The sequence below is a fragment of the Dipodomys ordii genome, unplaced genomic scaffold, assembly GCF_000151885.1.
Source record: "Dipodomys ordii isolate 6190 unplaced genomic scaffold, Dord_2.0 Scaffold111, whole genome shotgun sequence".
In the NCBI taxonomy this organism is placed as follows: domain Eukaryota; kingdom Metazoa; phylum Chordata; class Mammalia; order Rodentia; family Heteromyidae; genus Dipodomys; species Dipodomys ordii.
In genome coordinates, this window is record NW_012267327.1 from 3718452 (window position 1) to 3743005 (window position 24554).

Here is a 24554-nt window from a genome sequence, read left to right on the forward strand (position 1 = left end):
AGAAATTGTGAAGAGAATCCAGTGGAGGTCTCTCTTCAACTGTTTTCCAAATGTCTGCCAGAAGCAAGATTGGCTTCTTAGCACCATTAACTTTTATTGCCAGTTTTTACATTAAAGGAAAAATGGTATAGAAAGATAATTTAAGTTTATAAAGGGGCAAAAATATTCCTAGTGGAAGGAAAAATTGGGATAAATCAAGAACAGAAGGACTTACGACACAAAATTTGTGTTTATCCATATAAAGTATGTGCATTAATTATTCATAAATTATGCATATAAGTCTTAATGAAAGATTAATTGCTGATACAGAAAAACATTTAAAACATTTCTAGTGTAAAAAAAATTTTTTTTGGTCAGTCATGGGGCTTGAACTCTGGGCTTGGGTGCTGTTCCTCAGCTCTTCAGCTCACGGCTAGCGCTCCAGCCAGCACTTGAGCTACAGCACGACTTCCAGTTTTCTAGTGGTTTATTGGAGATAGGAGTCTCAGGGTCTTTCCTGCCCAGGCTGGCTTTGAACTGCAATCCTCAGATCTTAGCCTCCTGAGTAGCTAGGATTACAGGCATGAGCCACCAGCACCTGGCTTAGCATGAGAATTCCTATGATGAGTACAATATTGATATCCACAAATGATGAATCCTCTAGATAAAACATGTCATAAGAAAATGAGGGAACACTGATTACAATAAATGTAAATAGGAATGTACAAAGTAGTTGGAGAAAATTCTTAAATGATATTATAGGGCATCAAGACTTGAACATATAGAAAGTTCTATCGTGATCTCGTATGTAGAAAAAGTTGATTTCCAAAGGGGGTAACTTTCCATACATTAGCCTATACTATCGCTATGAATGTAAGAAATGGCAAATAAAATTGGGAAGTTTATTCAAACTTAATATTAAGTTTGAATAAAAGCCAAATAAACCAGGATATGTAAGATATTCTGAAAAAATATCATAAATGCTTTTCCCTTCAAATAGTGTTTTTAGAAGCAGTCTCAGTACAAAACTGACATAAAATAAAGATGGCATTATAGACTAGTAGGAAAGAGTTATGTAATGATTGTGGGACAATGCTGTGACTAGAGGAAAATACACACATGCACAGGTGCAGCGTGTGTGCGTGCACACACACACACACACACACACACACACACACAGAGCGTGATTTCTAACTGACTTCTTATACCAAAACAAATGCTAGATGAAGCAAAGATTTAATAATATAATTACTAAAATTATTATAAGAATATTGATGATTTAATAAGTTTAACCCAAGAAAGTCCTCTCTATGATTATAGAAGAAATTTAAAAAGACACTCGGTCAACTCTTTAAATAATCACTTATGGCTTTCAGTCCAATAAAAACATTTAAAAATGAAAAAGTATGAGAGAAGTATCTTCAGTACAAATCATATGAAAAGGAGATGGTGGTTTACACCTGTTTTCCTAGCTACTCAGGAGGCTGCAATCTAAGAATCACAGATCAAAGCCAGCCTGGCAGCAAAGTCCTTGAGACTCTTATCTCCAATAAGCTACCAGAAAATCAGAAGTGACACTGTGGCTCAAGTGGTAGAGTGCTCACCTTGAACTGAAGAACTCAGGGACAGCACCTAAGCCTAGAGTTCAAGCCCCACGAATGACAAAAGAAAAAAAAGGAAAATTCTTCTAATATGGAAATAGTTCTGATAAATTAAAAAGTGAATTAAGACCAAATTTTAAAATAGTATTTAAACATAAAGATATTCAAACAAACTCATAGTACAAAACAAAACATAGACATTAAAATATCACTTTGTGCCTATTTGATCAGAAATATGAGAGTGTTAATTCACTGGGTAGGTAAAGGTGTGAATGAACAAGCATTTATTTTCTACATGGGCATATTAAATATTATATATGTGTATATGCATTATATGTATATGTGCATATATGAATTATATACATATCTGCTTGTACATATAATATATAACACATCTATATATACATACACACATATATATATATATAATTTTATGGACTGTCATTGGGCAACATGTATTAAAATTGATCAAATGAGTACATCCTTTAATTCAGCAAGTCAACTTCTGGAATTTGACAGGTATAATTGCATATGTGTAAGATTAACATGTTTATAAGTATATTCACTATTATGTGCACATAAATCAAAAAGGAAAAATAAATCCCTAAATATCTATCATCAAATGACTAGTTAAGTAAATGCTGGTATTTTCCTGGAATGGAATAATAAGGAACAGTTAAAATTATGGCAAGATTATCTCATCATCTCTCAGTACATCTTTATTAGTATTATTATATATACTAACCCTGGTATAAAATGATCTGAAAGGTATTTTGAGTGGAAAAAAAGAAACAAGATTTTGGATTCTATTACATCTAAATGTTCATCTGTGCTATGATTGACATGGACTCTTACACACTGTCTGGAGAAAGAGTCACAGATCATTGGTAAAACATATTAGTGTAGAAGCTCAGGAACTGAGAAAATTCACACCAACCTGTCTCCTGGGGAATGTAAGTAAAGGCACCAATTAGAGACTATATCGCACTTCATATATTCTAAATTTTGTACTATGTACATTACATAAATTAAATCATGCAATTCTACAAGTGAGTATTAAATGTTTTATTTTGGTCCAAAATTGAAGACATTTTTCAAAAAGCAAAACAAAACAGTTATTAAAGACAGTATAAAACATAATTTCTTATACATGTGAAATTTCTTACCTATATAATTTCTTAACTTTGTAAAATAATTCTTACATATGAGCAATATGTATATACTATGATTCAGTGATTTGTTTACTAGAAAAGTTAGAGTGAGATTTATATTTTCAGTTTTATTAAGTTTTGTCTACAGTAATAGAATGTCTTTCTCAACATGTTTCAAGCACATGAGATTCTAAGTCCTTTGTCTAGTGACTTTTTTTTCTGTTACTAGGGCTTAAACTCAGAGTTCTGTACCACCTAAGCAAAGACTTTATTATAAGCCAGAACCCTAAGCCCTTTTTCACTTTGGCTAATTTTTTTTTTTCTGTAGTGGTTTCACATGTTTTGTTAGGGGCCAGCCTCAAATCTTGATCCTCCTAATCTCTGATCTCCTAAATAGCTGGGATTACAGTCATGCATCACCTCACTCAGCTTCATATGGATTTTAAAAACTGCTGTTTTCATGTTTTGACAGTGAAGTAAAAGCAAAGTTAAGTGTGATATTCTTATTTTCCTTAGATGTGAATAAGAACACTCTAGAAAATATGAGAGAGCATAGGAAGAGTTAGGAAGTAAAATTAGGAAGTATTAGCTTGTAAAGCAATTCCCATCTCTATGGAGCTTTTCATAGTTAAACAAGCTAAACTTTACAAAAAAAAAAGTTTGAAAAGAATCTCCTAATTTTCTTAGAATTATTTTTTTTAGAAAAGAACTACCTTTCCTGACTTAACATTGAATGCCTTCATTATTTTCTGGAGACTAATGTCCCACATCTAGAAACTCCTTATTTAAAGTCTTCCGGAAAAGTTGATTATCTTCTTGAAGCAAAGATTCTAAATAAGCATCAATCTGTTCCAGGTCACCCACTGGACAACCCTGGAAGAGAAAAGCCACAGTCACACCAGGCAAGAGGACCCACCGCTTACCTCTGTCATCTAGGTGGTCTTCCAAGTCCACCTGTCTGTATTTAGCAGTGCTTTGAAACTTTTTCAAATGCTTTCTCATTTGATCTCATTTATGCTTTCAAGTGGTTAAGAGTAATTTGTCTCCTTTAGTGGTGACGAGTTCTACTTGTAGCTCCTTCCTTCTTAAAAATGATCTAGTTGTCCTAGTTCTAAACATTCCCTCACAAGCCACCTTCTCTGCTTTATTCTGTGGCCATTGATCTGGCAAACAGAACTTTCAAGTAGGGGAATGAGAATAATTCAGTTAGGCTACATTTCTTAGGGTAACACCCTACAGCTATTTCACATGACACTAACAACGTTTGTGTCTCCACCAAACTTTCTGAATAAAATAGATACTTTGGGAAAACCCACATATTTGGCATGAAGGTAAATCAGTATTTTTTAAATTCAGTAGTTTATTCTCATTCTATTTTTTTCATAAACATAGATTTTTTCTATTGTGAGCACTAAGAATTGTTTTTCATGTTTTTGATTACCTGAAAGCATTATCCAATTTCTATGACATAGAATTTCTTTACTCTTTCTAAAATGTCTTGTTATTGAAACAAAAAAAAAATCACAAAACTACACCATGTGCCAGGCTCCAAAACTAGAGCTTCCCTATAAAAGTCAGTTACATGTACAAACTCTCCCAGCCGAAGAACCAAAAGAGCTCCACTCAAACCACACAGCAATAATAAACATGAAGAATCGGCTGACGTGTTGTTGATAGAAACACAAATGCAATTACGATAATGTGAGAACAGTTAGTGTTAATCCTCCTTTATTATTTTAATAATTTAGCATTTTAATTGCTGCCTAGATCACCAAAAGGAAGGGAGATTTCTCCCTTCTGAAACCTTTTCTGCATTTCATTTTGTATTAAATACAAGAGAAAAAATCTAGGTAAGTCAAAAGATGCATACTTGAGGATAGAAAAATAAACCCACACATTAAAAATTTTAGAGATAGGATGGAAACCCAGGCAGTCTGACTTCAGATCTATGTTCCTCATATTTTGATTGTGGTATATGGTGAGTTGGTTTGTCTCTCCCCCAGCCCATTCATGGCCAACGCCGTCTTCAATCCTTCAAGGTTTTCTTCAGTGACTCACCTCTGCTTCTCCAACAATTCCTGGGCCAGGACAACTCAGTCTCCCATCCCAGTCAGTACTCAGAGCTATAATCTGAAGACAACATGCTCTTTGAACTCACCATGCTGCCTTGGGTTTCTCACTTAACTTTTAGAACCTACAGAATGGCTTTGCAATCTTGGTTATTCCATTTTCATTTTTCTGTACAGTATCAGTATTTCATGTGCTTTTATAGAAGGTCATTCCTAATTAGTTCAATATATCATTGAGTCTTGATTTTTGATGCATTAAAAATATGTAAATAAAACTCATACTAATTATACTTACATGCTGTTTCTTCTCTAAGATTAGGGGCATTCTTTATTTTTATTTTTATTTATTTTATTTCATTTTATTTGCTGGTCATGGGGCCTGAACTCTGGGCCTGGGCGCTGTCCCTCAGGATTTCTTTTTTAAAAGATTTATGAACTTAAAATTAAATATCTTGCTTTCTAAAAAGTTGCAACAAGTTTCCTATTGGACACATGGTATTGGATGAGATACCAAAGGTGATGGCTTACCCACAGCACAGATTCTGATATATGTTGAGAGAAAAGGAGAAAATAACTTTTTAATGTTTTAATACATCTCTTCAAAATTGGTTCACCTGGTCTTTGAAACCAACAAGGCAGTAGGTTAGGTGACTTATTCAAGGTCACTATGACAATGACAAAGTCAGGAGGGACCTGGTGACAGGATCTTTGTACATCTCTGCAACACACACACACTTATCACTTACCAGCTGAAGCTTCTGCAGCAGTACCACCACTTTCATACGAAGGTCATTAAGTTTACACTCAGCTTTCTTCCTTTTTTCTTCACATTGTCCCCAAGAGATTTCAGTAAGTATTGCTCTTCTGTTCACATCATAAATGAGGGACTGAATTTTTCTCTTTAGCTTTTTTTCATAATGGACCATGTATACATTCTGGATCTAGGAATATTTTTTTTTAAAAAATAGACTCAATGTGTTTTTAAAACAGTCTAAGATCACAGTTAATTCTATAATATAGATAACTAAGGTAACTAAGATATATAGATAACTAGATATAGATATAGATATATAAAACTAGATATAGATACAGATAGCTATATAAATATAACATCATAGTTAACCCTAACTCCATATTACAATTCTGCACACATGTGCCAAGTGTGCATGCTACTATGTAAGTGTGGTACAGGTTACAAATTGCTGATACCTTTAAGGAGCTTACTATATGATGAAAGAGGAAGAGAAAAAGGTGGCAAATATACAGTCATTATAAAGGCTGACAGGCATACCAAGGTAGGCTTGGAAAGCTTTGCTTTGGAATGAAGAAGAAGCCCTATGAATGTTGAATTTGCTCTCCCATGAGTGATAGGAAACTCTTCAAGGCATAAGGGTGGCAAGTACCATTGCCTTCTCTCAACAGTGCCAGTAACTCACAGGCAATGACAGATGGTCAGTCATTTGGGCTAACTTGAAGATGACGTTGTGTTATTTATAACTTAAGTCTTTTGTGTCCCCATAAAGCACAGAAGCTATGGAAGGAGGCATTCTGCTCCCTCCCTCTCTTGGGTTCTTTATTGCAGTGCAAAGAGTATGGAAAGCATATGCCCTCAGCTGATTTAAAGGTCTTAGTTGTTTTCCAAGATGGTATGCTGGCCTGAGGCACCATGAAGTAGAAAGACACAATGGAGGGCCAGATGCTTTTATTTTAGAATGATATTAATCACTTATATCAACATTTTGAGAGGACTGGGGTGAGGGGAATATGAGAAAGCAGATACAGGACAAATCCCATCACAAACATTTTAATGTTTCTGTAATGAGGAGATTTCTGTTTTCTAATATGACTAGGATGCCAGGAAATTTGTAAAATGCCCTCATCAAATGCCTTCTGGGCTTACCCTACCAATCTGTGCCTCTTCTAACACATTCCCCACTATGTGCCAACCTTCCCTGTGAACTGCCCTTCCTCATTATCTCTTAGCTACTCATTACTCTCGTAAGTTTGCTTTCTTTCTGTAAAATCCTTTTTAAAAAAACTTGCCTGTCTGTAGTTCTGCTTAATAATCATTCACCAACTACTTCTTAAATTCAAGGACTTTAATTTAATTGCAAGTGTTAGAAAGATGCACAAGGTAATCTGTGCTCCCAAGAACTTTCATGTTAACAGAAAAGATAATACAAATATACAATTATTGAAAGGGCATTGTGTCTCCACTAGAATTCTGATATTAGAGCTGAGAGGAGAGTGTGGGGTCTCCATTAAATTAAGAAACATTAACGTCCCAATTTAGAGTACTTAACTTGGATTTATGTTTGTAACTTGTATTCTGATTAGTTGCATGCTTCATATTCTATTAATTGAGAGGAGCCTGAGGGAGCAGAAACCAAAATAGTATTCCATATTAGAAACGTTGATTGTGTGGGTTTGGGTATATGTAATAGAACTTGAAAATGTAACTGCTTATGGGGTTTGCAGATGAATATGTAAAGAACTCTCAGACTTTCGAGTCTTAAAATGCCTGGAAGCTTGTTTGAAGCATGAAGAAGCAGACTCTAAAATTTTTGACCTGGCTGTCCCTAGTTCTTTATTTTCTTACTTCTAGTCTGACTCCTTCCAAGCATTTACCAAGCTCATTCTTGCCTCAGGCCCTTTCCTCTTGCTGTGTTCTTAGTTTGGTAACATCAGCCCCACAGCCGCAAGAGGCTCCCTTTTTTGCCTCAGGACTAGGTTGGAACATTAGTTCTTCAGCTGCCCCTTACCCATACATCTGAACTTGCCTTCCTCTTCTTCTAACACACCAGCCTTGAACAGTTATTTAGAGCACCATCAAATTACATATTTACTTATTTGAATGTTAGTTTGTTATTCCACATCGTGTTTATTAGTGTTTCTATTTGCCCCTTCTTCTGGCATGTATCTTCCATGTAAAATACATTTGGTTTTGTTCATTGCTCCATTTTTTTGAGACAGAAAGCAAATATTAAATAGTGAGGAGTCAGTAGACCAGACGTGTATAGCATCTACTCCCAGGGAACTGCAGACCTGCCAATCCTTCCTGCTGGGCTACATGCAGAAAATTTGGAAGATATCCACCTTTCTATTTGTGTAGACTCATGTGTATATTGAGTAATTTGCAACCCAGACTAATTAACATATCATTATCTATAGGCTTAAACTTTCATCATTTTTTGGTATGGTGAGTATATTCAAAATCAGCTCTTCTAACTATTTTGATTTGTAAAATATATTATAGTTAATTACTTTGAACATCTTTAATTCACCCTGCAAGAAGCAGCTTACCTAGACAACGACCATGTATCCCCCCTACACCCACCAAGAAGCTTCCCACATGCTTCCTGTAGACTCTCCATAAAAACTCAAGGTCATTTCTTCCTTTTCTTTGAGAGGCAAATAATTCAACTCAGCTATAATAAGGACACAGGCCACATATAGTTTACATGTCACCAGTCACTTAGAGTTCTTAGTTGTCAGAATTCTACAACATTAGACTTTGCCATTCTGAATAATAAAAGCCAAGAAATATTTTTCTTAAAACAAAAATAACCACAATAAACAAAACCCCCAAAGTAAAAATTAGATATACAATATTAGTAACATCATTATATGAAAATATGGCTGTATTGCTTATGAATCATAAAAAGGAGCATAAGATGAAACACTTGAATAAACCTGAAGAGATGTTGAATGAAGAAAGACAATTAGAAAATAACTCAGGTTACATAATTTCACTTCTACCACTTTCCAGAAATGGCAAGACGATAGTAATATTAGTGCCAAAAGTTGGAGGGTTTTGTGGGCACAGAGTGGTGTGACCATGAAAGGAGAGTATCAAGGAGCTATTTTTGTAATGATGGAAGTTTTGTGATTTAAGTAGTGTTTACCCAAACCAAGACATCTGATAAAAGGACATAGAACTACACATAGCCTACTCCTAATAGCACTACTGAGTTTCCTGATTTTGATATGCACTCTATTGTAAAATCTGACCACTTGAGAAAACAGTGATGGCTTCCCAGGACTGCTTGGTTAAGTATCTGTAACTTCCTATGACTCATACATTATATATTTAAAATTAAAAGCAAGAGAAGAATAAAATTATGCCTCAACATCAAGAATATTTACATAGCACACACACTGCATTAATAGTCTCTACAAGTTCATTCTTCTATAACCAACAAGCTATATTTCCTTCAAACAATACTATCCATGTTCTTGATTTATTAGTCTGCTTTCCTTGGGTTAACGTCTTCTGAGGGTGCCTAGATGACAATAGTGGCAAATTTTAATGCTCAATGAAAAAAAAAGATATTTTAATTAAGGTGAGGAGACAAATTGGAACAAGTTGAGAGGTTTAGTTCTGCTGGTTAAACCTACTTTTGAAAAGGTATTGTGGCAGATCAGAAATGGAATTCTTTCCACACTATAATAATTCAGAATAGAATTATGGTTTGAAAGAAACACTATTAAATTGAAATTTAAGTTTTCTGCCTTAAATTTAGAAAGTTCAGCTTGAGCAATTTTGTAGCTCTAAAATCCTAACAAGTTTGTGTAAAAAAAATAAGATACAAATATGGGATCTATAAATTTTGGACCAGATAAACAGGGATATAATATGCCCATGTGTGTGTGGGCAGACATCTTGACAGGAATAATCAACTTTGGTTTAATACACAAATATTAAATCCAGATACATTTGAAGGTACTTACTGAATGCTGTTGTGACACAGGGTCTGATACAACAATATTACTAACTTCCAGGGCTATAATCTAGTTGAGAGCATGAAAATAAAATGAAAGAAACTGAGCAGAGGAACAGACATCTTCAAGAGAGCAACAGCCAGGTGTAGTGGCTTATGCCTATAATCCTACTCAGGAGGCTAAGATCTGAGGCTTCAGATTCAAAGAGAGCTCTTGGAGACAAATCCTTGAGATTCTTACCTCCAATTAACCAGTAAAGAGCTGGAAGTTTAGCCTGGCACTGGTAGCTCACACCTGTAATACTAGGTACACAGGAGGCTGAGAGCTGAGGATCACCGTTCAAAGCCAGCCCAGGCAGGAAAGTCCATGAGATACTTATCTCCAATAAACCACCCTAAAACTGGAAGTGGAAGTGTGGCTCAAAGTGTTACAGTGCTAGCCATGAGCAAAAGAATTCGGGGACAGCACCCAGGCCCTGAGTTCAGGTCCCACAAACAACAAAAACAGAACAAAACAAGGTTATTCAATGATACACCATCATCTACAGAAGAGATGAGGCAGTCCCTTTGATTATAGTTGCGGTCTGCACAATATCAGGACTGCCATTTGCTTCCTATTAGTAACAGATCTGCATGTTGTTACAGTAGTTTTCCAGAAGATGTCTAAAAGCAACAGAAAGCAATGCTAAAGTATGTGCTAGTGGTGGACCTGATATACAAGGTCCACAAAGAGATAATGAGTAATGGAGACTTAACATCTGTATGTTGCTCCTGATGCCATGAAAAGTTGTTGCACCGAGAAGCCCCATGAGTTCAAACCCCAGTCTTGCCAAAAAGAAAAAGGAAAGCTATTGCACCTATGCAATGTCAGAGAATGAGTATGGGAGACTCAATGGTCATCTCAGCTTTAATATGAATCCCTATGTTAGCTTGGCCAACCTCACTTTGTGACCAAGTTTACTTTCCCATTGTGAAATAAGAGAATTAAGGCCTTATGATTTTTAGCTATTTCTGTAATAGGACTGAAAGACACCATGGACTCTATTTTCCTTCTAAGCTTGAAAAAGCAGATCGACAAAGTCTGGTGGTATAGGTTAGTAATAGAATGCCAGCCTAGTAAGCTCCAGGCCCTGAAGTCAAAGCCACAGTGCCACGTAAACAAAAGAACAAATACACAGATGACATTATTTTACACTTTTAAATAATCTATGCAGAGAGAGAAGTTTGAAGTATAATAAATAAAAATAGTAGACTTGATTGGTTTGGAACTGTGGATTATTTTTTTTAATTCCTTTCTTTAAATTCCTTAGCATTGTTTTATATAACTACTTTTATAATGGAAAAATCATAAACTTAAACATAAGATACTAGAAAAAAGGGATATCAAATTGTCTGAAATAATTTAAAGCCTTAACCTACAATTTCTGTTTTAGACTATTGTTTCAAAGATTCAGTAGCTATATTTCTTAGATTCAGAATGCCCTGGTTTTTGTTCAAAATACAGTTCTCCTCCAAGTGTTTCATAAGCTCTATATTATGGAAACAGTTACATTTTAAAAGTCAAAAAGAGTTGTTTTTTGATATGTGATATACTATAAATTAATATGTGTCTTGATAAGTAAATGCAAATTTGATTTCCTTCTAAACCTAACATTTACCAATGTGTATTGTTTCCCCTTTAGAACACAGGGTCATTCAGAATATAAATGGCTACATTGAGAAGAAGCTTACCTGGTTGAAACATTCTTTCAGCTTTTTGTTTTTCTGTTCTGGGCATTGCTCCAGCTGTTTTCATAAATGATAATAAGAAAGGATATTAACTTTAGAGAGTGTGTTGTCTACAATAGAGTTATAATATCTAAATATCTAGTACTAAAAGCATCAAAGCCCAGAACTAGCCAGCATTGGTCCTACGGGTCTTTTAAGCCTGAGACCAATTTAGTTAATTATATTTTAGTAAATTATATGTTTGTAAATTATATTTTCCTTTATACCAAAAGAAAGATTACATAAATAAAGTGTTTTCAAACATGCAGATTTACAAATCAAGGTGAAGTAATGACTATTCAAAAGATGATATGAGGGAAAGTAAAGGAAGGGGTGACATTGTACAAAAAATGAAACATTCATTACCCAAGTTATGAAATAGTAACCCCTCTGAACAACACCTTAACAATAAGAGTATATTTTAAAATTTTTTGAAGGTGACATGCAGAAAGCAGTTGGAGTCAGATACTCTGGAAGGGAGTACCAGAGAAAAAGAGTCATGAGCATATGGGAAAATTTGGAAAGCCAGGTATTAGCTAGTATCACCTAGAAATGGCCTTTAGTAGACAGAGGAACACAATACAGAAATGAACTCACAGACATGATGGAATCCAAGGAGAAAAGAACTGCCAAATAAAAGATAAAGGGAAGGAAAGCAAAGAAATGAGAAGTGTATCATCATGGAAGATACAAGAAGTCTTTCAAGAGAGAGGAAGTGAGCAACTGAAAATCAAGTAAAGTAAATGACTACTGAATTGCTTGCCCCAGCAGTCACACCTGGCTATGACAAGAACAATTCCATCATGTAGTGCAGAGGGGAAAGCATTAGAGGTGGTAAGCAGGTAGAAACAATTACAGATTCGAAAATTAGAGAATACCAAGATTCATTGGGGTATATAGCAAGCCAGTCTTGTTACTAACTGGGTTCTTTTCACTGACAGTCTTTCCACGTGTGCCAATCAATTCTACAAGCTCTGAGGCTTACAGAAACAGGGGCTCTAAGCTTCTGAGGTAGTTGATCTTCACAGTCCTCACCTAGCTTTTCAGGACAGGATGCTAAGGAGAGAGGGAAATATCTGCAACCTGCCATTCTCAATCTGGAAGATGTTCTCTACTGTTTTTATGCCTCATTTCACACGCAGCTTTATGTGCATCACTCACTTGTAAGAATCCTGTCTTTGTTCACTTAAGTCCTGCTAGCAGGTAACATTTCACCATTTTCTACACTGAAGATTAAACTTAGACTATTCATTTCTTCAAAGATTTAAAAACAGACAACTTACCTCAGAATTTTCCAAAAGTTCTTCTACAGATGTGTATTCAAATCCTGGTGGTAGCTGACAGTCAGGAACAAAATACTGAAGAATTTCCCTAGGAAGACAAGCACAGCAGAAGAATGAAGGTACCAGGACAAGAGATGTAGCACTCACCTGTCCAAAGTGGCCATTCTAATTCCTGACAAAGATGAGCACCAGCTACTCCTGAGGACTGTATTTTCCAAAACTTCAGGAAATACAGACTAGAGAAAGGAACATACTTTTGCAAGACGAAACTGAGTGAAAACTATAGTTTGCATGATCTAGAATGGAACATAAATGTTTAAGTAACTATACATCCAAACTCTGCTGCAATACTCATACATGTTTATCTAAGTATGACAGTATAGAAAGCAGGAAAACCTTTCTATCAGCGGTTAAAAGCATTACATTTCAAACAAGAGACTCTGGGCTTACATTCCAGTCTTGTCTTTAGTAGCTCAGTAATTTGCCTTTGTGAATTTTAATGTGAATTTTAATGTGCTACTTGGTTTCTCTAATCTTCATTTTCTCATCCACAAAAAATATATAATACACATCTCACAAATTTGTAGGAGTAAGAAAACTAATTAAAAAGCACCTGAGTTAATGCCTAAAATATAGTAAAGACTCAAAAAATGATACTTTCACTATTAAGAGAGCCTGGCTTACTTGTAAAATGAACTTATCATTGGATACGTCTATTTTCCATTTTAAGTGCTACTCATACATTTATTCAGATGTATGCAGGCACACACATATTTGTCAATGCATAAATACAGTTTATTGCATATTTCCCATTTTACTCAACAAATCATATGTCTGAAACTTAAAACTAATAAATAAGAAACCAGACTAAATTCATACTATCACACTTAGATAAACATGTATGGATATGGCAGCAGAGTTTGGATGTATAGTTACTTAACTTGCTTTCCAATAGGTAGGTACTGACAATAGGTCTGATTTTTTATTTGTTTTTATGTGGTTACTGGGGCTTGACCTTAAGGCTCTACACTTGTGTGAATTGCTTGCTCATGATTGTTGTTCTACCATTTGAGCCTTGTCTCTACCCTGGCATTTTGCTACTTATTTTACAAATACAGTCTGGCTAACTTTTCTGATCTGGCTGGCTTCAAAATGCAATACTCCATGTCTCAGTCTCTTGAATAGCTAGGCTTACAGGAATGAGCCACTGGTGCTTGTCCACATCAAAGAACAGCATATCTAATTCAGTAGAGCTATGAGACATGGCAAAATCATTCCATTAAATTTAGCCAGTAACATTAACATTCAGTAGAAGAAAAAAAAACACAAAAAAAACAAGAATTTCCAGTGCTTAGGAAGCTTAAGAAAATATAAAAAGTATCTGTAATTATTTTTACCTTAAATTAGATGTGAGTTTTCTCACTATTTCCTTAACAGATGTGCTCTGAGACAATGTCATTAGTGAAGAAGAAACATGGCCACCAACACTCACAGAAACCTTAGCTTCATGTCCAGAACTTGGACTAATATCTTCCCTTGGCACCCTGGGCAAGCTAAAGTTACAATTTGAAAATAGGAACCACGTTAGCTATCATACAAATCATTTCTGAAACATTCACTCTAACAGGTGAAATGTCAATATAAATGAAAGCAAGGATTGCAAGTTGGTGTTAAAAGTTCCATCTTGTGTAGTCACACAGAAAAATCTTACCTATGATAATTGCTATCTACTCATAACATGTAAGCTTCTAAGTTTGAAGTTAGTCATAATAAATTGACTGAGGCTAAATTATTCTTAACAGCATGGGCCACCTACCCCTTGGATATTTTTTATGGTAAGTAACTCAAGTTTTGCTTTCAACTGGGAGGAAAAAGAAGTAGCTAAGATAAATATTTCCTGAATATCTGGAGGAAAGTTAAGTAATTGTGGTATCAAAAGCTTAAGGGCCAGTCAAGGAAGAATGAGAAAGTCAGAGCTTGGTGGAGGAGTAAGCAGAAAATGGAAAGAGAGACTGAGACAGGTCAGTGGTTTGTAGCATGGGGAGGGCAAGGTTTCCCACATATCAGAAAGACGATCTGACCCAAGTTTTAACAAGATACCTTGTTATAGAAAACAAGTTGTAGTTGGGTGCGCCGGTGGCTCACACCTGTAATTCCAGCTACTAAGGAGTCTGAGATCTGAGGATCACAGTTCAAAGCCTGCCCAGGCAGGAAAGTCCATGAGACTCTTATTTCCAATAGACCACAAAAAAACCAGAAGTGGCACTGTGGCTCAAGTGGTAGCCTTCAGCTGAAGAACTGAGAGACAGCACCCATACCCAGAGTTCAAGCCTCACAACCAACAACAACAACGAAAAAAAAAGTTGTAAGGAGGGCATCTAAGTTAGTGTGATACATTGTGAGACCAGAGCCCTGAGTTTGACGGGTTCAGACAAACACAAGAAGCCAACAGCGGTAAAAATACAGGAGGTGAAGATGGGTAAGTGGATAAAATAAAAGTTTATAGCATTTTATTTCAAGTGATAAGATTTTTGTGATCCTTTCATGCTGACATCCATAAATTAAGATCACAGCTCTAGAGAGTTTTATACGTTTACACTAGGAGGGCCTTTTGAAAATCTGATAGTAGTTAATATCAAATGTAATGTGCTTCTACTGTCAATAGTTCATTAGCATTCATTACACTGTCTAGCTGGCTTTTTAAAATTGAGGACACATAAATGAATGCTTGTCTGCTAGGGAACACTCAAAGTCTAAATGCTCATTTTTTAATTATAACTCCCTTAATGCTGAAATTTTACTGAGAAAATCTTTTATTTTATTTAATTTTACTTTAATGATACTGGAAATTCATGGTGGTATTAGGAGTGGTGGTAAAATTCACAGAAGCAGAATGCTTTCTTCTCAGAACTGGTGGCTTTTATCAGTAATAATAGAATCTACTTCATAGAGTTGTGCTGAAGTTAAACGGCAAATATAAAGAGCTTAGCCCATTGCTCAGCATCAGTAAGTACTCAGCAAGTAGTACCTAAAAATTGTTAGTATGACTATCCATATCATTTTCCTTGGGACCAAAGTAGGCTGAGGAGGTCCCCAGAGGGAGAAGTCCTTGCTTTGGATATTGGATTGTAATGGTGTTGTAAAAAATATTTTAGACATAGAGACCAAGAAAGTTTATTAGTAAAGCAAAGGAAAGGAAAAGGCTGTATATACCCAGACAGGCATGTGGGTGCATGTAAAGAGGAGCACTGGCATCAGGGGTATTTAAGATAAAAAGGTAGGTTGAAGATTGATTTACATTCTCTGAGGTTGAGTGCTCCCCTTTGTTCTGGACACTTGATATGTCTTTAATTATTCTTGCTGTAAAACTGTGTAGTAACTGGAACCTGTGGCATCAATGGTTACTTTCCTGGAATACCCCTTAAACAAAGGATGGGTTTCACCAGAAGCTCATTTTAAGACAGATGTCCTTACTCAATATAAATAGTTTCCCTTTGTAAACACTTCTGTGATCAAAGGGGTCATTTGACTACATGTTTCATTCCCAGGATAAGTATCTTTCTTTAAGCTACTTTTATTTGCTTTCCAGAATTGAATTTGCCCATGTGGTCAAGTGGGCACAGTAAAATGAGGGAGTTTTTTGTTTTGTTTTTGCTTTTGTTTCTACTATATATTTCTGCTCAGTGAAGGAATGCAAAGCTTAAAGCAAAACAAAACAAAAGAAAAACAAAAGCCAGTTCATTAAATCAAGCTATGCACCAATACAGTGTTTGTCTCTGAGTCTCTGACTCCATTTTCCCCATGTTTACTTCACCTGCCTCATGATTACTATTGTTAGTAATGTGTTTCTTAAATTCCTTCCATTAAGGTTGTTTAGATTGGATTGCAGTCTTAATATTTATATTGTGTTAATGAGTCAACAGTGCTACAAAAATATACATCTTTGGGACTAGGAAGGTGGCTCAGTGATAGAGTGATTGCCTTGCATGCATGAGGCCCTGGGTTCGATTCCTCAACAGATTCCCATAAGCAGAAAAAGCCGGAAGTGGTGCTATGGATCAAGTGGTAGAGCGCTAGCCTCAAGCTGAAGCGCTGAGGGACAGCACCCAGGCACAGAGTTCAGGCCTACGACTGACAAAAAAAAAATACAACTTCATAAAAGAAATGTGTGAAACACACACAATTATGTTTAGACGTTTGAATGTGTCAAATAAATATTGAACACCAGCTGTGAGGCAAATGCCATTCTAAACACAAGGATGAACCCCATGGACTCTGTTCTATGGAGTGAATTCACTGACTGGAAAACGAAGAAAATGCTTAAATTAAAAATGGTGAAAATAAATAGATGATCGAAGGAGATATTATTGAATTCTTTAAAAGATATCCAACAGGATTCCTGATCTCACAGTAGAGTGTGACTTGTCTTTTGGGAATGAGTTTTCAGGAATGACTTCTCAGAGATTCTGATATAGACACAGGACACTGTTTCTGTCCAAATGAGGCTTGTTTACAATATGAGGATAGATGTCCAGTCGGATGATTCCATCTGACTGTGAATGGCTGCTTGTGTGGCAAGGCATAAACGTCATTCAGCATATAATCACTGAAGATGAAGGAATTATGACGCAACCTGGTAACAGCAAGAGTGATTTGGTGAACATCTCCATTTGTCTGAGCGTGTAGCAAGGCCCCAAAGAAGAAACCACTGAGCTAAATAAGACCGAAAGCAAGAGCGATGGAGACTTATATACAGGTTGTAGATAGAATTCAAATGAAGGGGAAGCACAAAGAGACAGAAGGATGTGTTAAAGTTGCAAGTAATTTAGAACTGTTGGGAAGCAAGATGACAACTAAGGAGAGTGAAGGGAAGTTGCACCATGCTAAGGAATTTGCATTTGACTTTGAAGGTGGTAGGGAAAAGGAGAGAGGTGGATTTGAGTGGAGGAGTCATTAACTCCCCTGTCAACACATTCGTGCAAATGAAAGCTCCTCTGTTGTTATTCCTGCCATTATTTCATGGTGTCTCTGGGCACAGTCTGCATGTCTGGAAGCAGCCTAGATAAGTTTGTAGAAGAGGTAAGTAGTTGAATCCTTGAAAACATGTTTTTAAATTCTAAAGGATATTGAAATATTCAGGGATTGGGTTGGGAGAGATGGGGGAGGATAATGAAAGAGGTGCTATCAATCAAGAAACATTATACTTATAAACTGATTTGTTGAATAGCAGCACCTTTGCACAACTACTTTTAAAAAGTGCATTGTGAGACAATCTGCAAGTTATTGGCTTAACTTAGCTGACACCATATCCGTGTTTCAAAGCACCATGTTGTATACCATAAATATATATAATTTTTCTATTAGAACAATGTGTATATAACAAGTAATAAGAAATAAAATGTTATTCACCAGAACAAAGTAAATAGAAAATGAGCATTTTTCTTTTTTTAAAAAAAGAAAATATCCAGTTGATTTTGAGAGTGACAAAATTCTCGTCAAGTAAATTCTAGAATGAGAAGATTATAATTACATGTATGTTTAACAGTAAGTCAATGAGCCACACAGAAAAAAAATCAGTTCATTAATTCATAGTCACCTTATATTAAGTGTGACATTTTCAATTCCTTGGCTATTATGGCCATTTAACTTGCTTACTTGCCCGTTCTCTTTCATTTTTTTTTTCTAGGTCCTCACAAAAGAAATAAAACAGGCTGGGAAAAGGTGAATTTCTGCTCTTTATGTTGTAAAATGTGGTTCCGTTCTTATTGCCTTTGTTGCTATTATTAACTTTCTTCTTGTATTTAAACATTGATAATTACTTTTCAACACTATAATTTCACCCACTTGGAAGTTGTACAATTATACACTTACCTTTTCTGGTTAAGCAATGAAGATTTTCCATTTATTGCTGGAATACCGTTGTACTGCTTTTTTTCTTCAAAAAAGAAAACAGGCAAAAGCGAAGTCCATTACAGTTTGATGTTCATGCAGTAAAATGAACCAAAAGAAATATTGGTTCATTAACTACTTACATATAAATATATTGTCAGACATCCATTTGTAAACTGTACCTATTTTAAAATTATCTGCAATGTGTTCATAAAGACATTTATAATAATTTTAATAAAATATATAGTATATATAATAATTGAAGAACCTCTGTGAGAACTTGTACTGTTTTACTGTGTTTATTACCAGAGTATAGAGGAGTGAACAGCTCTTCTTAACTGTCAAGACAACCACTAGTCTCCCTCTATTATCCTATGCTAGGTTCAAGTTGAAAACATTTTGACAAATCTTAATTGAAAAAAAATGAAAAAGTTCAACTTGTTTAAGGCAAGAACACACTTGTAGTTTCTAATTGAGCTTCTTATTCAGGAATCTCAGGATTATAGCTAAAGAGAGACTGATGGTTTGTTTCCAGTCCATAGTTTTAGTGCAGATCTCCAACCCTTGGATTGGCTAAGAGTATCTTGTGGACAGTATGAGCAATGAGTCAACATATCTTTTTTTAAAAATCTATTTGTATGACACTTTGTTATAACTGCCCACATATCTTGTTCTGCTAAGTACATTTGTTGTCAACAATTTCAGGGCTATTGAAGGCCAAGTAAACAGAAAAGAGCATCAAGGGAAGCTTAAGTGATAGGTGAATAGATGAGGACTTACTAAGCTCCTTCTTGAAAAATATAAAAGAGAATGGAAAACAGAGGTTTTCCAAGCACACAGTAGACACTACTGGTTTTACTGACTGATCTGCATTCAAAGTAATAAAAAAATAAAATTAACATAATTATAATCATTTAAAAATATTTCACAATTTATTTCTGCCCAATCCAGAATATGTATTTAAAATTAAAAACAAATTTAAGATTTATATTATAAAATTTTCAGCACAATTTGGAAATCTAACAGAATCACACTTGGAGACACAGTAATAGTTGGATACAGCTTAAAAAAAAGTTTGCCTTTAAAATGAAAAGATCGTTGCAAAAGAAATCCTGGTGTGGAACTGCAGATTATTTTAATTAAGATGAGCAAGAAAAAGTGTGATTTCTTAAGAACTTAACTAAGGTATCCAAAAATAAAGCTGTGAATGAATGGCCAATACAGTTAGCAACAAAGATGAGGGAAGGACTTATCACCAAGAGTGAACACAAAATGATGGAGTGGGTTGATAGGCAGAAGGACTAGTAAAAATCAGTCTCAGCGAAGGATCAGAGACTCACCAAGTGGACTGAAACATTTTGAATAAAGACAATGGCAATGAAAATAACTCACACTGTCATTTGGACCCAGTGATATGCTAAAATCAAAGAGCATATGCATAATACTAAAAATGTAATATATAATAAAGGAATCATAATGAGTTTAATTTGTTTCCAGGTTTTTTCTATCCAGGGAGATTACCATGAGCTTAGATACTATAAAATGTCAACTTTGTTATAAATAAGTTCAAGTCTTAAGCTGAAACACAATGTATCCTATGAACTAGAAAGAATAAATACATTTGCTAAAATAGCCTCGGAAATGACATTGCCCCATTTGTTAGGAAATGGAAAGACTTGGAAAAAATTATATTAAGTGAAGTAAGCCAGGCCCAAAGAAACATAGGTCCCATGGTTTCCCTTATGTGCAATAACTAGTGTATGTCTGAGTCAAGCAGAAAAGGTCAGATAAGGTGATGTTAGGGGAATGAACCCCAAGATAAATATTCAATTTTTTTTGTTTTTTTCCTTTCATGCAATTGTTTCTAACATATTTATAAGATTATTTCTTTGTTGCTTTGTATGTAACCCGTTTTCACTGTATTTGATGTTGGTATAAGATGTGGAGGGGAAGGGAAAAACAAATCGTTTAACTAGGGATACAGGTGGACCCATTGCAACAATGAGATGTACAAGTTGTTATGTCGAAAAATGAACTTTACAACTTTGGGGGGGGGAGGATCAGGTGGGGGCAGGTGGGGAGTATGGGAAGGGATAGGAAGGGGAAACAAAGAGGAGGCAACAATGCTTGATAAAAAATGTACTCGTTCTCTTGCCCATGTAATTATAACTCCTCTGTACGGTATTCTCACCATAAAACAAACAAACAAACAAACAAAAACAGCCTTGGAATCCCAGAGGAAACATGAAAAGCATTAAAGAACGAAAAATGTAAAATAGGGGCTGGAGGAAGTGGTTCATGCCTGAAGTCCCAGTTATCTGGGAGGTAGAGATTGGGAGGGTTGAGCTTTGAGGCCAGTGTAGGCCAAAAAAATAAGTTAACAAGAGTCCTATCTCATTCATTGAATGGCATGATGTTTCATAGTGGTTACCCAGTTACCAGGGAACACAGATAGGAGGATCATGATTTAAGGCCAGTCCTAGATAAAAAATGCATGTCTATATCCAAAAAAAAATTAACAAAACCAAGAAAAGTGTGAGGGTAATATAATTTTCAAAACTGTCCCTCAGCACTTCAGCTTAAGGTTAGTGCTCTACCACTTGAGCCATAGTGCCACTTCTGGCTTTTTCTGTTTATGTGGTACTAAGGAATCGAACCCAGGGCCTCATGCATGCAAGGCAAGCACTCTACCACTGAGCCACCTTCCCAGCCCCCATATTTTGGGAAAATTGTATTCCTGATACAAATTCTCAGCAAAATACTAAATGGAACTCAGTGTATAGAGAGTGGCAAGAGTGTGGGAATTCCCCACAGTGTAGCAGTTTGGGGAACACTGCTCTTGGCAAAGAAGGGGCTTCCCTAGCCCTAGCCCCACTTCTAGAACAACCAATCTTTGTAGGTACAAATTGCTGGCCAATTCCGATCTATATGTCAGGTGTTGCATAAGCTACAGGAAAAATGGTCCAAGTATTAGGGCTAATCTATGCAAACTGGATATTTTTACCTCTGCTTAAAAGTGGAATCTCCTGTTTTTCTTGTTTCAAGGCAACATCAGTGTCATCTTCATCCAGAATCTGAAAAACAAGCTCTTTATTTAAAACTGTGTGTGTTGTGTTAGAAGGTTGGGCAAAGACCTTGCAACATGGTGCTCATAGAGAAGGACAAAATTCTAACACTTTACCCACAGTAAGTTTGTGCACACCATTTGGAAGAGGGAGAACTGTGGATGGAGAAAATGATAGTGTCATGCATCCCAAGATGACTGTTTAGCAGTGTCATTTTTACTCATCACTTCTGCAAGAAAATATTCTTGCATTTCTGTCAATATTTGTACAGACATTGTAAAACTTCACATTTTACAGGTTATAAGAATGTCTCCAACAAAGTCAAGTGATTCACCAGGAGCAACCAGAGAATGTGGAGGAGGCTATGACATGCTGATTGCTGCAAAGCAGACATAGAGTAGGAGCTCAACATCATGCAATTCTGGGGAAGAATGCCCTAAAGCATGGTGGGTAAGCATGTAGGGATGGGTTTGGAGAGCTCACATAGGGGAGGGAGAGTATCATCTTCTGACAGAACTCCAGGGAAGCTGCTAAAAGGGGCTCAGAACCTTAGTGTGTTGAGTGCACAGGGCTGGTGCCTGTGTGAGGTGGAGAACTGGAAGAGTAGAGACAGGATCTGCTGCCATTTGGGGCATTCTCTTAAGGTCAACTTTACAAGGGTCACATAAAACAAACTTAGGTTTTCAGAATACAGTTCTTTGGAAGAGAGACACACAGGAAAGGAAAGAGAAAAGGAGAGAGGGAAAGAGAAAGAGAGAGGAAGGGAATAGGAGGGGAGAAGGAGAAGAGAGGAAAGGTGTGGGGAGGAGAGGGGAGCAGAGAGGGGAGGGGAGAGGAGAAAAATGTCCTTTTTATCTATTCTGTGTCTCTTATCTTGATATTTGGTGTAAGTCATGGAGATGCCAGGTTTTCTTAAGCTTACTCATGATATAGAGAGGATGATGTCAATCTACTTTTTCTTTTCCCTTCTCTCCCAGGAAACAAGGGAACATAACACTATGAAAACTGCTGTCAGCAAGCAGGTTAAATGGGCACATATGTAACCTAGCAATGAAATAGCTGGGTAGCTGTCCATCATTGCCATTTTTTATTTCATCCAAATAGAAAGAGAAACCTTGCAGGCAGGAGAAAATAAATCAAGCTGCTTTTAAGCTACTGTTCTTCAATATACTTTCATGCTTATATTATAAATAAATGCATACTTCCCAAAGTAATCAAAATGCATATTTTACAAAAATCTTGAAAGTGACTTTAAAACGTATACCTTACTTATTTCTGATAGCATAAAATTAAAATTCTCTTCTGCTGTGCTGACATTCGAGGAAAAGCTACATGACATTAAGTGTGTCAACCTAGACTACGTAAGGGCTTTTGGAGGACAATTTTTTAAGTATGTAGATAGCATAGACTATTTCTACAATGGTTAACAGCAACCACATGAAGCACTGCACATACTTTTTGTTTTAATCTGTGACAATCCTATTTAAGATGTGAGAAAACATGTCTTAGTTTTCTTTGGTGACTTTCTTTTTCTTATGATGAAATTAGACAAGACCTTGTCCAATGGAAGTGTAAAGGTTAATAAAGATGACACTGCTTCCAGCAGAGAATATTAACAGAGCTGCATGGAATCAATTATTCTTTCATTCTCTGTGTTTAGTTCTCTGCTTTGAGTTTTGTCTTGTTGGGGCTGTTTCTACTCAGCTGTCATATGCCTTTAAAGATGTCACTTGTCCACAGACTCATCATGTCTACAATAGAAGAGATTTCCTATCCTGCATTTGCCTTATTCTTTAGATTGCATGTATACGCCGCCATCTGAAACATTTTTAGGTAAATTCACTCCCTACAGTGTTTTCTTTTGAATAGCTTTGCGTCATTATCTGATTTCCTAAGGTGCTGCCTTTTGCAACAGAGCAGTATAGCTGGGAAGGTGTGGAAGGGTTCATGATGAGGCAAGGCATGAAGTTATCTTTCTGATTACATTATTTGTATATTTTCACCTTTTTTTTGCCAGTCATAGGGCCTGAACGATGGGCCTGGGCGCTGTCCCTCAGCTCTTCAGCTCAAGGCTGGCACTCTACCACTTAAACCACACACAGTGCCACTTCTGGCTTTTTCTGCTTATGTGGTGCTGAGGAATTGAACCCAGGAACCCAGGGCCTCATGCATGCAAGGAGAGCACTCTACCACTGAGCTACCTCCCCAAAGAATATTTTTATCGGTCGTGGGTCTTGAACCCTGGGTCTGGGCACTGTCCCTCAGCTCTTCAGCTCAAGGCTAGCGCTCTACCACTTGAACCACCTTGCCACTTCCTGTTTTCACATTTATAAGGTTTTTGCACCTATTTCATTATAGAAACATCCTTCAGTTCCTCAGATTTGTCTATAGTTTATATTCTGCAGTTTCGAGATATCTTTTTTTTTTCTCTGAATTACTTTTAAGTAGTTGTACCAAGGAATTCCATTTAACAAAGTAGTTTATGAAGACAATACATCCTAATCAGTCTCTCTCTTAAGATGCTTACCTAATCATGAAATAAACAGCACAGTACATGAGATTACAGCTAAGATTTAACATGAGACTTAAGACACCTTAGTTGCAATTATGTTAATAATAAGCAGAGTAAGATTTGCCAGTTCTCCAAAAGGATGCAATGGGTCAAATCACACCACATGCACAGTTTTCTGTCTATTTAAGAAGATAAAATATCCTAAGTAAGTTAGAGAAAAAGAACATAGCAAAAAAAAAAAACAGCTGTTGTAGCATCTAATTAAAGTGCTGTTAAGGAAACTTCAGAACTGGTTGATGCCTTTATCTCACTGCTTTCCTCCTATTCCTTTGTGGTTTATTCCCATCCAGCTTGGGTGCTGTTGTCAGACTTAGAACAGGGACTAGATAAGCAAAAGCCTTTCTGCCAAATTCAGCAAGCCTTTCTGCTCTGCCTTTGCAGTTAACATTGTGACCTGGCCTCTCCCCTCTACTCATCCGTGTCTTCATTAAAATGGAGTTCCTAGTGTGGGTCTGAC

General features: G+C 36.2%; 1 protein-coding gene across 1 annotated transcript in view; it reads right to left on the reverse strand.

Moving 5' to 3' along the window:
- Positions 1-3487: 3487 nt before the first annotated feature.
- The window catches only part of Morc1 (MORC family CW-type zinc finger 1), a 157051-nt gene continuing 135984 nt past the window's right edge, over positions 3488-24554 (reverse strand). Inside the window, exons 20-26 of the mRNA XM_013028509.1 lie at positions 21465-21534; positions 18443-18506; positions 13969-14124; positions 12572-12659; positions 11253-11306; positions 5547-5741; positions 3488-3604 (exon numbers count right to left, since the gene is read on the reverse strand). Of these exons, the coding sequence (XP_012883963.1) occupies positions 3488-3604; positions 5547-5741; positions 11253-11306; positions 12572-12659; positions 13969-14124; positions 18443-18506; positions 21465-21534 (744 nt within the window). The remainder of the gene's footprint in view (positions 3605-5546; positions 5742-11252; positions 11307-12571; positions 12660-13968; positions 14125-18442; positions 18507-21464; positions 21535-24554) is intronic.